Source organism: Narcine bancroftii, chromosome 5 (genome assembly GCF_036971445.1).
Source record: "Narcine bancroftii isolate sNarBan1 chromosome 5, sNarBan1.hap1, whole genome shotgun sequence".
Classification (NCBI taxonomy): domain Eukaryota; kingdom Metazoa; phylum Chordata; class Chondrichthyes; order Torpediniformes; family Narcinidae; genus Narcine; species Narcine bancroftii.
Window position 1 is genome coordinate 8,538,770 of NC_091473.1, and position 14,581 is coordinate 8,553,350.

The following is a 14,581-nucleotide window of genomic DNA, read 5'->3' on the forward strand; positions in this document are numbered from 1 at the left end:
GTGGGAGTGTGGAACGAGCTGCCAGCTAAACTGGTAAATGTGGGCTCAATTTTAACATTTAATAATTTGGACAGGTACATGGATACGGCTATGGATTGGGTCCAGGTCAGTGGTACTGGGCAGGATAATAGTTTGACACAGACTAGAAGGGCTGAAAGACCTGCTTCTGTGCTGTAATGTTCTATGGTCAAACACTTCTGGAATCAAATAGTATGGCAGACTGTAAGATCTCCAGTATTTCATGTTATCATGAGATCTGAAGCAACTATGATGGTAACATGGACTCACACCTCTAAAGCTGCACATACTTCCCAGATCTTCACCAATCAATCAGGAAAACATCGAATGAAGTCCTTTGTTTCATCTCACTTGGAAATATTGAAGTAAATTAAACAAACAAGGCAGCCAGATACCTTTGTGCACCTCCTAAAATGAGAACCAATAGGCAGATGGGAGGAAGAAAACAATGTTAAAAACTGTTAGATCAAGGTTCAGACTAGGGAGAGAGGAAAATCTTGAAAAAATAGTTAAATTTAAATCTAGTATTGCAGGTCAATAAAGATGGTTTTGCCAAATGACATCTGAGTATCTTCATCACCGTTTCTTGTCTGTCTGCAAAAAATCAGGATGCGTGAGGGAAAGATATAATAATCACATGAAAAGGAATAAAATACCACAATCATCAATATCCTAATGTGAGAGATGCTCACAGCATATAGTGAAAGGAGGTTTAAAATGTGTCCCATTTAGAATTCAAACCACAAATGTTTAAAAAATGATTTAAAAAGACTCATACTTGGCTGGGCAACAAATTATTACTTTTTATTGGAGAGGAAAGGTGATTTTATTCAATCAGCAGCGATCATTTGTTTCAACTTTGAAACACTCTGCAGAAAAAAAAAATCTGAAGGCTCTAGACATTGTCTTTTCAAAGTCCAAAACATTTTCAGACAAATTGAGTTCAGGGTTGGGTTGGTCTGAGCTAACCATTCATCAAGCGAACAGGTAAAAGATTTCATATCTTTATTATAAAATGCAAACTTCTTTACAATAAGAAAATTATTAAAATCTTTCCCAAGTGTAATTTAAGAGAAGCTTTGATAAGAACACTTTATGCCACCTTCCACTTTATACATTTCTCAGAGATTTGTTCACATTAGTGTCATAAAACTGTTCCAATAGGTGGATTTTTTTAGGCATAGCTACATTATAAGACAATGAACAGACAATGCAGCAAAGTATTATTGATTTTAACCCCCTTTATTTTAATGAATGTCTGCATGCTGTTGGCAAATTTGTTTCCATGACAACAGAGCACACTGCAATCACCAATTTCCATCCTTCTCTGCTTAAGCCTCTAAAGCACAGTAATTCAGCTACACATTAGTTGACTCATGAATAAACTGTTTTGTGTAAGTACGGATTTTAAACAAATGTGCAATAAACGTGTCTCTGATCAGATTCATTCAATTTTCTTTGGAACATTCTCTTCAGTAGCAACAACCGCATTGATAGCTATTATTGTTTATTTAAGAGTGAGAATGTAGATCATTGTTAGTGGAATAAATCTGTTTTCCATCATTACAGAAAAGGCACTGGGAAGAACAAATCTAATAAAATAATAATGAAATTCCTCCTCATGTTCCCCGAAAACTTTTCCCCTTTCACCCTTAACCCACATCCTTTGGTTTGTATCTCACCTGATCTCAGCAGAAAAAACCTATCTAAAATCTGTCGACCCCCCTCATAATTTTAAATACGTCTTATCAAATCTCCCCTCATTCTTCTACACTTCAGGGAAAAGACCTAACCTGTTTAACCTTTCCACGTAACTCAGTTCCTGAAGCCTGGGTAACTTTGTAGTCCAAGACAACTTTACCATAACATCCCAACTCCAATGCTCAATAATTTGATTTATGAAGGCCAATATGCCAAAAGCTCTCTTTCAACCCTATCCACCTGTGACACCACTTTCTGTATTCCCAGATCCCTCTGTTCTACCGCACTCCTCACTGCCATGTACATCCTTCTCTGGTTTGTCCTTCCAAAATGCAACACCTCTGCTAAGCTGTCTATCTTCCCTTCGGCCAGCCTTGCTGTACTAACACTGGCTGAATATTTGCTCACATCTTCACCAAATGTTTGTATTACTTCACTTGTCTGCAGTAAATTCCATCTGCCATTTTTCAGCTGGTCTCGATCTCTCTGTAAACTTTGAAAACCTATTCACTGTCCACAATACCTCCAATCTTAGTGTCATCTGCAAACCTGCTGATCCAATTTACCACATTATCATCCAGAGCATTGATAAAGATGACGAACAACAATGGTCCCAGCACTAATTCCTGAGGCACACCTCTAGTTACAGGCCTCCGGTCTGAGAAGCAATCATCCACCACTACTCTCTTGTTTCTCCTATCCAGCCATTGTCAAATCCAGTTCACTACTTCCTGACTAGCCTCTCATGTGAGACCTTGTCAAAGACCTTACTAAAGTTCATGTCGACAACATCCACAGCCTTTCCTTTGTTAATTTTCCTGGTAACCTCCTCAAAAAACTCTACAAGATTGGTTAAATACAACCTACCATGCACAAAGCCATACTGACTATCCCAATTCAGTCCCTGGCTATCCAAATAACTGTATGTCTGCTCACTTAGAACTTCTTCCAATAATTTTCTTACCACTGATGTCAGGCTCACCAGCCTATAATTTCCAGGGCTACTTTTGGAGCCTTTATTAAAACAAGATTACCGTTCAATCCTCGGGCACTACACCCATGGCTAAGGACATTTTAAATATTTCTACACTAGCCTCTCTCAAGGTCAGAGGGGATACCTTGTCAGGCCCTGGGAATTTATTCACACTTGTTTGCTTTAATAAATTTAAAAATAAAATAGATAAGAATAAAATAACAGGTAAAAATTACGCAAGTTTAAAATATTAAAAGTAAATGTTCTTGTGAAGTAACACAAACATTTGGTGAAGATGTGAGCAAATATTCAGCTTGTGTTAGTACAGCAAGGCTAGCCGAAGGGAAGACAGACAGCTTAGCAGAGATTCACCACAGTCATGCTTTGCTGGTAGCAACTATTTGAATAAAGTTGTGTGAGAAACAGCAATGATGTCACCCAGGATGAAGAGCTGGTTGATGCCACTTGTCGTTGGGGTGACTCTCTTAAAGTGTCTCCTTATCCCTGCTTGGTAAGAGTCATCCCAGTCAGAGGCTTTATCTGTAAACTTGGGGGAGGAAGTGTAATTATCTAAAATGTTATTGTTTGTCTTTTGGATGGCTCCGTGGAGGGGGAGGAACCTGTAGATGTAGCGACGGTTATATGTTTTCAAAGAACATGACTGAAAATAGCCTGAAATACTTTAAGGTTTATATATTCATGCAAGTGAAGTTTGTTCCGTGTAAGTACAGTATAGTATTTTTGTCTTTTAGACAGTTTATTCTTAATGCAAGTATATTAGTTATGCATTGTAAAACTAAATCTCAAACAACCAGATAATACAATTATCTGGCATCTACAAATCCCCATAAGTGCTGAATACCTGGGTTTTCGTGATATTTTTAAAGAAAAATCTCCAGCAGTTGATCTTCTACTGAATTCTGAAGACTCCCTACCCACGTGAAGAAATTTGTTTTTGACTCTTGCTTCGAACTAACAACCCTTTTAAATTTTGTTTGGGTGTAAAGGGAACAGGAATGGAAAATGATAAATTCAAAATAATAGTTTTTTAATAAAATTATTAACATTACATTTCTTACTTATCGCTAAACTTTCTTAACAGTAAATTTAACCCCACTATGCGCAAATATAAAAGTGTGTGTGTGTGTGTGTGTGTGTGTGTGTGTGTGTGTAATAATGAAAAGGAAATCTTTAAAAGTTCACCATCATTTTAGTTTTTCTTGAAGGTCTTAAATTCTCAGTTCAGAAATAATTATGAAGCACTTTTAAATATCCTATCTTCAGGGCTTTTTACTCACTATGTGGCCATTTTCTTCCACGATGATGAAGATACAAACCAGACAAGGGTTAAATGAAGTGGCCATACAAAAATAGACCCAGTAGAAATCTGTCCTTTTTTCCCCCCCAGACAGCAAATGTGATCTTCCTTATTTCAAAAGCCACTGATTCTGCATTCCCCTTTTCCAGGAGTAACACACGCAACAACACCAATTCTGGTTACAGTAGCTCAACCCCGTCTTTCACAAGATTTCAACCCCTGTGTCACAGGGTTTTGACTTTTCTACTCTCCAAACTAAACGCTTTGTCTCTCAATTCAAGAATATATTTCTCCCATTTCTCATGTCGCATCGTATGTGACATCTTTCTATCCTTGAAGCTCATAGGGTCTTTTGACATGAAAGTGCTAAAAGCATTTAAGTCCACTTAGGTCTTCTTTCCTCAGAACTAAAATGGCTGTGCATTTATACAGGTGCTTCTGAAATAACACCTATTGTTTCCAATATCTCAAGAACCATCATAATTCCTTTTCATCTTCTTAACTTCAATCAGCATCCATTTTTGTCTCAAACTGGCTTTATGCCCGTAACCACCCAAACTAACGAATAAGAATACATCTACTAAGACATTTATATATGAGAAATAGTTTAACATTAAATTAAAGATGACATAAATCTGTTACACTCTACCTGATTAGTTTACCCTGTATCTGTAACTGACATCTGGTTCTAGAGTTGGCTGAAGCAATAACACCATATCTACCAAGTCAAACCCTGTAAGAATTTTGCATATTTCATAGGATTACCTGAATCGCAACTGTACAACAAGATCACAAAAAAATTAGCCTCTACTACTGACGGAAGACCTTTTTTTTTTGCATAATTGGCCAAATATATATATATATATATTTTCTCCCGTCCAATCTATTTATTTATTTAATTTAATCTCCATTCCACTTGCTATCTATGTGGGGTCTTAAGTAGATCTGTATTGGTGTTTTCCGTAATGGGAGGCTGCGCAGCAAGTAAGATTTTCATTGCATCTGTACTTGTGTGACAGCAAACACTTCATTCATTCATTCCCTCATTCTCAAGTCCATAGGTCCATCTGTTTAATCTTCCGATATGTGACAAAACAAAGGATGAAGCCGGTGAGCCTTCACTGGATTTGTTAATTTTCAAGTATATCCTTCAGTAGGGAGACCAGTACTCAATATTTACATATGTTAACTTATGAAAGCTGAACACATTTGGAGCATTAACTTCAACTATTCAAATTGTTTTGAAGTACAGGGCAATGTCCCACTTCCATTCTAATTGCCAAGAATGTTATCTGCATGTTAAATTTTATTGATTTGTGTATATTGATACAGCAAAACCCCTGGTATCCAGTGCCGATGGGGATTGGTAGATGCTGAATAACTGAGTTTTCAGGTTGCTTGAGGTTGTGCATTACATGATTTGCAAACTATTGGCGAGGTGTGTCAATTTTAAACTTCTACTTTTTTTTAATCTACAGTATTATGACTTCTGTTAAGTATTTCCTGTCAAAAATAGGTTTTGGGGCACCCACATTCCAGAAGTTGTATCTTTCAAAATGAATCAGAAGGGTTTACAAAATGATTTTAAAAATGCAGCACATATATTTAAAGAAAAAAAAGTTTTAAAGACCAAACAACTTATGGAAACATATAAGTAAACATACTTGATATTTTGAATATCAGGAAACCAACAAGCAAGCATAAAACCTACTGACCACCACAATCAGCATAAATAAAATCTAAAGAGCACATGCATTTAGAAAGTCGAGACAAATACCACTGGTAACAAAATAAACCATTTTTTTCAGCTGGCATAAAAATTTATTCCATTCAGTTACATTTACATTCAAAAGAAATTTTTTTGCCTAACAAAGAACACTATTGGAACAGTTTTTTCTTACTGAGACAAAACCAAGAGATCGACATGAATAATTCGTGAAAATGGTACTCCCTTTGCTGGAGATATATTTACCTCAAACTGTAGTGGAGTATTACAACGGCTAGCAGCAAGGGAATGAAGGGGAGAGTAAACCGTGTTATATCCATTTTTCTTGTCCTCTTCTCCTGGAAACAAGGTGCAAGGCGTCATTATTGTCGGGCTGGACATGACTGTATCCGTGACAGATGCTGGCGCTGACAGTGGACTACAAGGTCCTGGCAAATCGGTCAAACTCGCATCTGACAGATACCGTGCCTTTCGTTTCTTCAGAGGTGTAATCAACTCTACAATACAGAGAAATTATCAAAGAGGTATTACAGAATACACAGTGGTTTATTTTCAGTGAGCTGAAGAGTTGAAGTCAGGCTATCGAGCATAATAAGCATATGAATGCTTCAACACATGGCTGCCTTTCCCCTCAGTTTTGTATGTCATTAGATTGAATTATTTTCACAGATATTCATATGCCCTTGTAAAAATATCACAAATGCTGATTATAATGCTCATCAGCCATAGAACTGAACAAGGAAACAAGTTAAAATTTGACCTGGATTGGGAACTGCAAGCCTGAACTTAATGAGTTTCAGAACTGTTTATTTTAGGAAGTAATGTGCTCTGATTCTAACTTCAGCAGATGTATTTAGGATAGGCAGCAGTGCCCATTTGGCTCAAATCAGATTGGTTCTATATTGATTACAATGAAAGCAAAACTGCATTTATAACAGTTCAATAAGGAAGAAGGGTGTTGGGTGACTGTGTGTCATAAATCCACTGGAAGCAATTGTCTGCAGTACATAGCAACAAATATGAAAAGGAAATGGGGAAGAAATATGTAGATAAAATATACAAAACAAGAACAAAAATATATGTATACATATTACACACACGCACAACCTGTATATCATTGTTTCAAACAGTGCAAGTTTTGATATAATGCGGTTTGAAATTTCTGACCGGCAGTTTTAATTTACATTAAAGTTTTATTGTTGCTATTTAAACCACCTCATAATACTTTGCAAGACTCCAGTTTAAAATATTTGAAATCTATGCGCTGAGCTGTGGAAAAGAGAGAGTTCAGTGGCTGAGTTGAAAGTTATTGCTGTCCCTGCTGTGATCGGGATCCCTGAAATATCCTGCAGCAAGCTGCCTTACACTGATTGGAATCTGGTTTATCTAATGTGACAGAAAAGCGCCAGTTTGTATGGAGGGGAGTTCCAAGAATTTGCTCGCGCAGTCAGTTAGGAAATAGTGGGCAGTAAAAATGGTTGGCAGTGGTTCCAATCTAACTTTGGTGAAAGTCTTATGTAGGCGATTTGAGGCAAATCTACATGAGACAAATATTTTCTTAAATAGACAATGTTCACCTATTGCCACTATTTTTCAGTTTTATATATACTTTTAACTATATTATGCATATATTTGCATTAGAGTTCTAGGTAAAATAATAAATAATTATAGGATTGGAACATACAACATTAAAATGCATTCTAATAATGCTCTTTACAGTGTGGTTTTCCCTAACACTGAACTTTTCTGGAACATATTAACCAAGGTATGCCTGTGTATATATCTGAGAGTTTATTCTTGAACTCAGAAACTATCTATGTTGTCATTATAGAAGTGAAGGTTTTTCCTGAGTTCTCTAGTTTCTGCCCACATCCCAAAGATATGCCAGTAGACAACTGGCTGTGGTAAATTATCTCTAGTGTTGGTAAGTAGCATAGAATCATCAGGAAAATGATAGAATCTGCATGGTCTTCTACATCATAATAGGTTAGATAATTAACAGCATCAAACAAAGACAGAGAATGAGAAAAAAGTGGCAAAGGAGGAGTTATAACGTCTCCAAGATCTTTTGTGAACCCATTTAAAAGAATCATAAATCTTGCTCCAGGGCATGAAATAAAACTAATAAGACAAGTTGGGCATGACGAATATCTAAAAAAAGCAGAAGAATAAAAACAAAATTGAAGAAAACATCAATTCATAAAGAGTGGACGAAATGAGACACAAAGGAAATGAATGTGGAAATAGGGAAAGGAAAATGGAGAAACAAAGTTTGATAAAATTGGGCAAAATTTATGGATGAGACCTGTAGAGCGCTGAAGATATACATTTTATTAAAAGTAAGAATGAGATGCCATAGAAAAAAAGGATGAGATCAAATTGAAGTAAAGTCAAAAGCATATTCAAAACAGGAGAGGCGACCAAGGGGAACATGAAATGAGAAAGAGGTATGAAAGAAAAGCAGAGGAATTTGAAAAATGTAAATCTTAAAAAAATATTTCATGTACCAGTAAAAAGAAAAATGTAGATTATAAGAGGATTCCTAAAGGTTGTACAAAACAAATTTAGAAGCAATAAAACTAACATGTCAGGGATACCATGCCTCCATTCTGACTGGGAAATAGAAAGCCAATGAGGAAAGACCATCACTACAAAAGTCAATGGGTAAGATAGAAAGGATGAGAGACCTTACACTGTAGTGAATTATATCTACATATACAGTATTTATTTAGGTACTTTGATGAGAACAATTTATTTGATGGAATAAAGGTTATGATTAACACCCCACAATAACAAAGCTACATGGTGACAGGGACCAGGAGCAGAATGGGCTTGGAAGTTGAAGGAATGGCATCAATAATTGTAAATTGTACAAACATTGATAAAAGATTTTAAGAAAAAGTTGAAACAGAAATTAGTAAGAAGAAAGTCCATGTAGATAACATCAACTTTGCTATCCTCCTCAATCATTTTTGTCCCCTCCTCAAAATCTCAGTCAGGCTTAAAGGGCATGACTTCCCTACTCAAAGCCACACTGATTATCTCTATCTAATAAATCCAGGATTTCATAATCTGAATAAATCCTATCCCTAAAAATCTTTTATAAACATATATATATATATATAATGTGTATAAAAAGCCACTAATTATAGGTTCCTGTCTGATAATTTGCTGGATTATCCTTATTGCCCTTGAACAAAGAAACAACACAAGCTATCTTCCCATGTTATATGTGGATTGTGGAGGAAAACATAGTGTCCCTGCTTGTCTGGAATACAGGTATCTGCCGCTTAATGTCCACGATACGTTCTGTGAAACTGAGTGTTATGCAATGTGGACGTTGTGCAAAACTATATGGGATACTGAACTTACAATAAATTAAACTGTTTAATATTTTTTTCTTTTTTTAAAACTTTTTATGCAAACATTTTCTTAGCCTATATCATAAACAATTTAACAGAGGATCTGGATCATCCACATCACTGTTCTCAACTCCCTCAAAGTGTTCCACTATAAGAGTTTCAGGTCGAATAACATCAAGTCATCAATGCCCTTCTACTGAAATGTGGGCTGTACCCAACGAGGTGCACAAGGAGCCACGGCAGACCTTCTGCAATCAAGACCTGCAGAAGGTGTCGGACGTCCAACGAGACATTGGCGCACATCTGTTACTGTTACTGTGATGCTTGAAGGACCTGGCTGAGGCTCTTCTTGGGGAGGTGTTGGCTTCTTCAGGAATGTGGCCAGTGCTGTTTGCCTGGTTTGCTTTTTCTTCATTTTTTTTTATATATGCAGCAAACACCGCAGGAGCATTCCTCTCTGTCAGTGAAAAGCGTTCAGAGTTTGGGTCCATCCCTTCGGCACTCTTCAGTAAGCTGTTAAGGTCTGTAAAGAATTTGATTAACCCCTTGACAGTGGACCTCTTCTGTACCTGTTCTTCTTCTGGGGTTTCCTTTTTCCTTTTCTCTTCTTCAGCTATTCGGTCTTACTCTAGCTCCAGCAACTCTTCATTTGTTAGTTCGTCAATGTCCTAATCATCTATGTCTAGGTTCAGGTTGTTGTTTACCATGTTGACAACAGCTTTATTAATCCTTGCAATCTCATCATCTTTTTAAAATTCCTTAAAGTCAAGCACATACCACTTCAGGACTTTTTTCCCCATATGCCATTCATGTACTCTTTGGCCACATCATCCCAGTTCCAAGCAAGGTTCTTTATGCAGTGGAAAATGTTGTACTACTTCCAGAACTGCATCAGTGTCGTGCCAGTGTCATCAGTGGCAGGAACAACCTTAACAAAGGTCCTCCTCAGGTAGTAGGCCTTGAATGCTACAATAACCTCTTGGTCGATTAAAGAGGTGGTGTTTGGTGGGAGGAACATCACTATGGTGTTGGGGTGGAGGTCACCAATGAAAGGAGACGTCCTCGATCATTGAACACAATTAGCAAAATCTTGAATAAGTTATGCTTTCTTCCAAGCAATACTTCTCCCTTTCACTGGCATAGCAATTGAGAAGAGCATCCTGAAACAGCATCTGTGTCATCCAGGACTCTTTATTCCTCCCGTAATAAACCATTAAGGTGTGTTTGTTAACATTATGAAAGCCCTAAGATTTTCACTATGTCAAATAAGAAATGGGTTTAACTTGTAGCCAGCAACATTGCCTCCAAACAACACTGTCACTTTGTCTTTACAATTCTTAAAGCCTGGTATCAACTTGGCCTCCTGATAGATGAAGCTCCTTTCAGGCATTCACTTCCAGAATAAGGTGGTTTCAGATTTATTGTCAGAGTACATAGACAACATCACCTACAACTCTGATTCCTTTTTCCTGTGGGTGCGACCGAATTACCACTAATTGGAAGTGCAAAAATTAACTGCACACAGGATCAACATGTGAACAAAAGAACTATAAACAGATAACGAATGCAAACAAACTAAGTGTGCAATACAGGGAAATCAAAGTGCACAAGTAAGAGCTGAGGGGTAGCAGCTGTTCCTGAACCTGGTGGTGTGAATCTTGTGACTCCTATACTTCTTTCATGATGGCAGCAGTGAGAACTGGGTGGTTGTGGGTCTTTGGTGATTGCTGCTGCCCTCTGCAGGCAGTGTTCCCTGTAAGAGTACTCAACTGTGCAGAGGGAATGCCTGGAACATCCTGGACTGTGTCCACAACCTTTTGGAAAGCTTTATGCTCAGGGATATTGATGTTATAATACCAGACCACGATGCAGCTGGTGAGCACTTTTCACCACACATCTATAAAAATTTGCCAGAGTTTCTGATGTCATGCCAAACCTCCGCAAACCCCTGAGGCAGTAGAGGCTCTGTCGTGCTTTCTTCAAGATGCCAATGGCGTGTTCGGTCCAGGAAAGATCCTCCGAGATGGTGACTCCCAAGAACCTAAATGTGTTCACTCTCTCCACCTCCGATTCCCCAATGATCACTAGATTATATACCTCTGGCTTTCCTTTCCTGAAATCAACAATCAGCTCCTTAGTTTTGGTGACATTGAGTGCAGGTTTGTTGTTGGTGCACCATTCAGCCAGGATTTCAATCTCCCTCCTACATGCTGACTCATCCCCTTCCTTTATACAACCCACTACCGCCATGTTGTCAGCAAATTTATAGATGGTGTTATTGTCGCACCAAGCTACACAGTCGTAGATGTAAAGTGAGTAGAGCAGGGAGCTAAGAACTCAGCCCTGTAGTGCTTTGGTACTGATGGAGATTGTGGAGGAGAAGTTCTTACCAATCTTCACTACTGTGGTCTGGAGTTGAGGAAATCCATGATCAAATTACGTAGTGGGGTGTTAACTCCCAGATCTTGGAGTTTGCTGATCAGTTTTGAGGGGATGATGGTGTTAAATGTCAACCTATAAACAATAAAGAGCATCCTGATGCACACATCTTTGGGGTCTAGTTTTCCAGGGCTTTGTGTAGGGTCACTGAGATGGCATCTGTCATAGACCTGTTGCCGTGATAGGTGAACTGGAATGGATCCATGTCACTGCTCCGACAGGAGCTGATCTGCTTCACCACCAGCCTTTCAAAACAATTCATCGCTGTTGATGTAAGTCTTACTGGTCAATAGTCATTAAGGCAGGTTAATGCACTCTTCTTGAGCACCAGTATGATTGATGTCTATTTGAAACAGGTAGGTACCACATGCTGCTGGAGTGAGATACTGAAGATATCCATGAATACCTCCAAGTTGATCAGCACAAAGCTTTAGTACTTGGCCAGGAACTCCATCTGGGCTGGATGTTTTCCTCAGATTCACTCTCCTGAAGGCAGCACGCAGGTCATCCTCAGATATGGAGAGCGAGGGATAGTCAGGGGATATGTGGGTGTGGAAGGGTGGTTCTTCACTGTTACTGTCATCAAATTGGATGTAGAAGGCATTGAGTTCCTCTGGGAGAGAAGCTTTGCCATCAGCTACTTTACTGGATTTAGTTTTGTAGCAGGTTGTGGCATTCAGGCCCCGCCACAGTTGTCAGGTGTCCTTTATTTTCATTTTCATCTGGAATCTCCACTTTGCCAGGGAGATGGCTTTTCACAGGTCATATCTGCTCCTGATGTACTGATCTGGATCTCCAGACTTAAATGCCTGCAATCTGGCTCTCAGCAGTTCTGGATTTCATTGTGTATCTGGTTGGGGGAAAACCTGAATGATTTGGTGCGAACAGTCTCGGTGTACTCATTCAGGTTCTCAGCAGAGATCTTGAACACCACCCAATCTGCTGACTCAAGGAAGTCCTGTAACCATTCTTCAGCCTCCTGTGACCACTTTCCCACTGTTCTGATCTCTGGAGCCTATCTTTTTGGACTCTGTATGAAGGCAGAAGGAGCACAGCCAGGTGATCAGACTTGCCAAGGTGTGGTCTCGGGAAAGAATGGTAGGCCTTCCTTACCTTGGTGTAACAGTGATCAAGTGTGCTGGGTCCTTTAGTACAGCAGGTTACATGCTGGTGGTAGTTAAGCAGGGTTTTCTTGACACAAGCCTAGTTAAAGTTGCCAACTAAAATTTGTAGTGTGATGAGCTTGGTTTTCTTGTTTACTGACCACATCATGTAGCTCCTCGAGTGCCTGCTTGTAATCAGCATTGGGAGGGATGTAAACTCTGGTGAGAATCATCGAACTCTTGGGATAGATATAAGGGTCTGCATTTAATTGAGATTTGCTCTAAGGCAGTAGAGCAGGAGGTCGGGGCAGCAAACAACTGAGATTTGTCTTACTTGTCTCTGGTTGAGTAGCCTTGCCCTTAGATCGTCAATTTTATTTTCCAGTGACTGGACATTTGTCAATAATATGGGCAGTAGGAGAGGTCTCAGCTTTGTTTGAATCCCGGCCTTCACTCCACACTTCCGACGTCAGTGATGGCCTGGCCCTTTAAGGTCTCTGCCTTGCAGCTGGCCTCTTCCTGCAGCTGCTGCCTCCCTGGAGATTTGGAGATCAGTAGTACTGCTTTGCAGGTGTTCTGTGATGAATAGACCTCCTGGAGCTGATTGTACAGGAGCTGCTGGGGTGAATATTTATAGATTTTGCTTGAGAGAAAGTACAGTACCTACATACATAATCCTTTCTATACAAAAGACATGAGGTACACGTGTTGCGTGCGTCCAGTTACATCTGCTACATCCTGTTCTCTGATCAGGATTTCTGAACTTTATTATAACCTTATGATACCACAGAGTTTGCCCGAACGTATGTTAAGCGTGTTAAGCAGCGCATACCTGTATTGTAGATTGGGAATGGTCACATGTCCTCCCTGTCTGAAACTTATTCGCAAGTCACATCACCTGTCAATCAAGGCTGAACTCCGGTCAGCCATTAGTGCACACCTTGGTGTTGGCTTGTTTAAATCACTGAAGGTCATTATTGGCTAGATGCCCAGATCAGAACTGTGTAAAACATTGATGCATAGCACATTCCTTCTCTCTGCCACATGGTCCAAGCCCTGAACATGGCTCCATGCCAGGTCGCTACTGTGGACATGGCGGGAAGTGACATGGGTAAGCTGTGCATTATACTGAAGCTGAGCTGTAGTACTGCGATAGGTCAGTACTTGCAGAGACCCGCACCCCTATTGGTATAGGGAACTGTGTGTGTTTGTGTGTATGGAAATCCCTGTCTGTAGAGTGTGCATTCAAGTGTGCAAGTGCGGAGAGTGTAGGCAGCCACTGGTATTGGAGTCCAACCTTGGTCCAATGTGAATGTCTATATCATTGTTTAAGTAAAAATCAAGTCCCATTTGATGTTCTCCCATTTGTCCCCTGTGTGTTAATTAAAGTTATGTGTGATTGTAACACTGCATCTAGACTCATCTCTCTATTAACCCATCAAACCTGATTCTCATCCCAACATGACATCCTGTCCTACAGGATCTTGCATGTAGCTAAATATGGAACAAAGATCTCTGTCTATCTCCAGAAATCTAACTTGTTGACTCCTTCAATAACCTGAGAAAGATCCCATCAAGCCTGGAGATTAATCCACCTTCAAACTCTTCGAGACCCAACACCACCTTCATTCTTGATATTAAGGTGCCCTAGAATATTACCTTTATCTTACCTTCCTCCATGTTCTTCTCCTTGGTGACCCAGGCATGTGAGGTCAAAAAAAAAAGAGTAAAAGAGCCAAGCGAGGTGTACAGCAGGGGTCAAAGGGGGCGCAGCGCATCCCATTTGGAATATTTTTGAAAATGAACACGCAAGATTACCAGTTTAAAGCCATTTTTAAAAATGGCTATCTGAAACAAAATCAATTTTTTCTTTTTACAGAGAGCACAATGTATGAGAGACACTACCATCTGTACCCAGACTCCAAACCTCTTCCAGATCAC

The 14,581-nt window shown here is 39.2% G+C and overlaps 1 protein-coding gene across 15 annotated transcripts in view; it reads right to left on the minus strand.

Moving 5' to 3' along the window:
• Window positions 1-14,581, minus strand: part of setd5 (SET domain containing 5) — a 158,836-nt gene that overhangs the window by 33,258 nt on the left and 110,997 nt on the right. For 14 of the 15 annotated variants that reach the window (XR_011357310.1, XM_069936681.1, XM_069936669.1 and 11 more), the window contains one exon: window positions 5,983-6,233. Coding sequence is in view for 14 of the 15 variants with exons in the window: in XM_069936681.1 (XP_069792782.1) it covers window positions 5,983-6,233 (251 nt within the window). In the remaining variant the exon portion in view is untranslated. The remainder of the gene's footprint in view (window positions 1-5,982; window positions 6,234-14,581) is intronic. The other variant, XM_069936679.1, reaches the window with a different exon arrangement.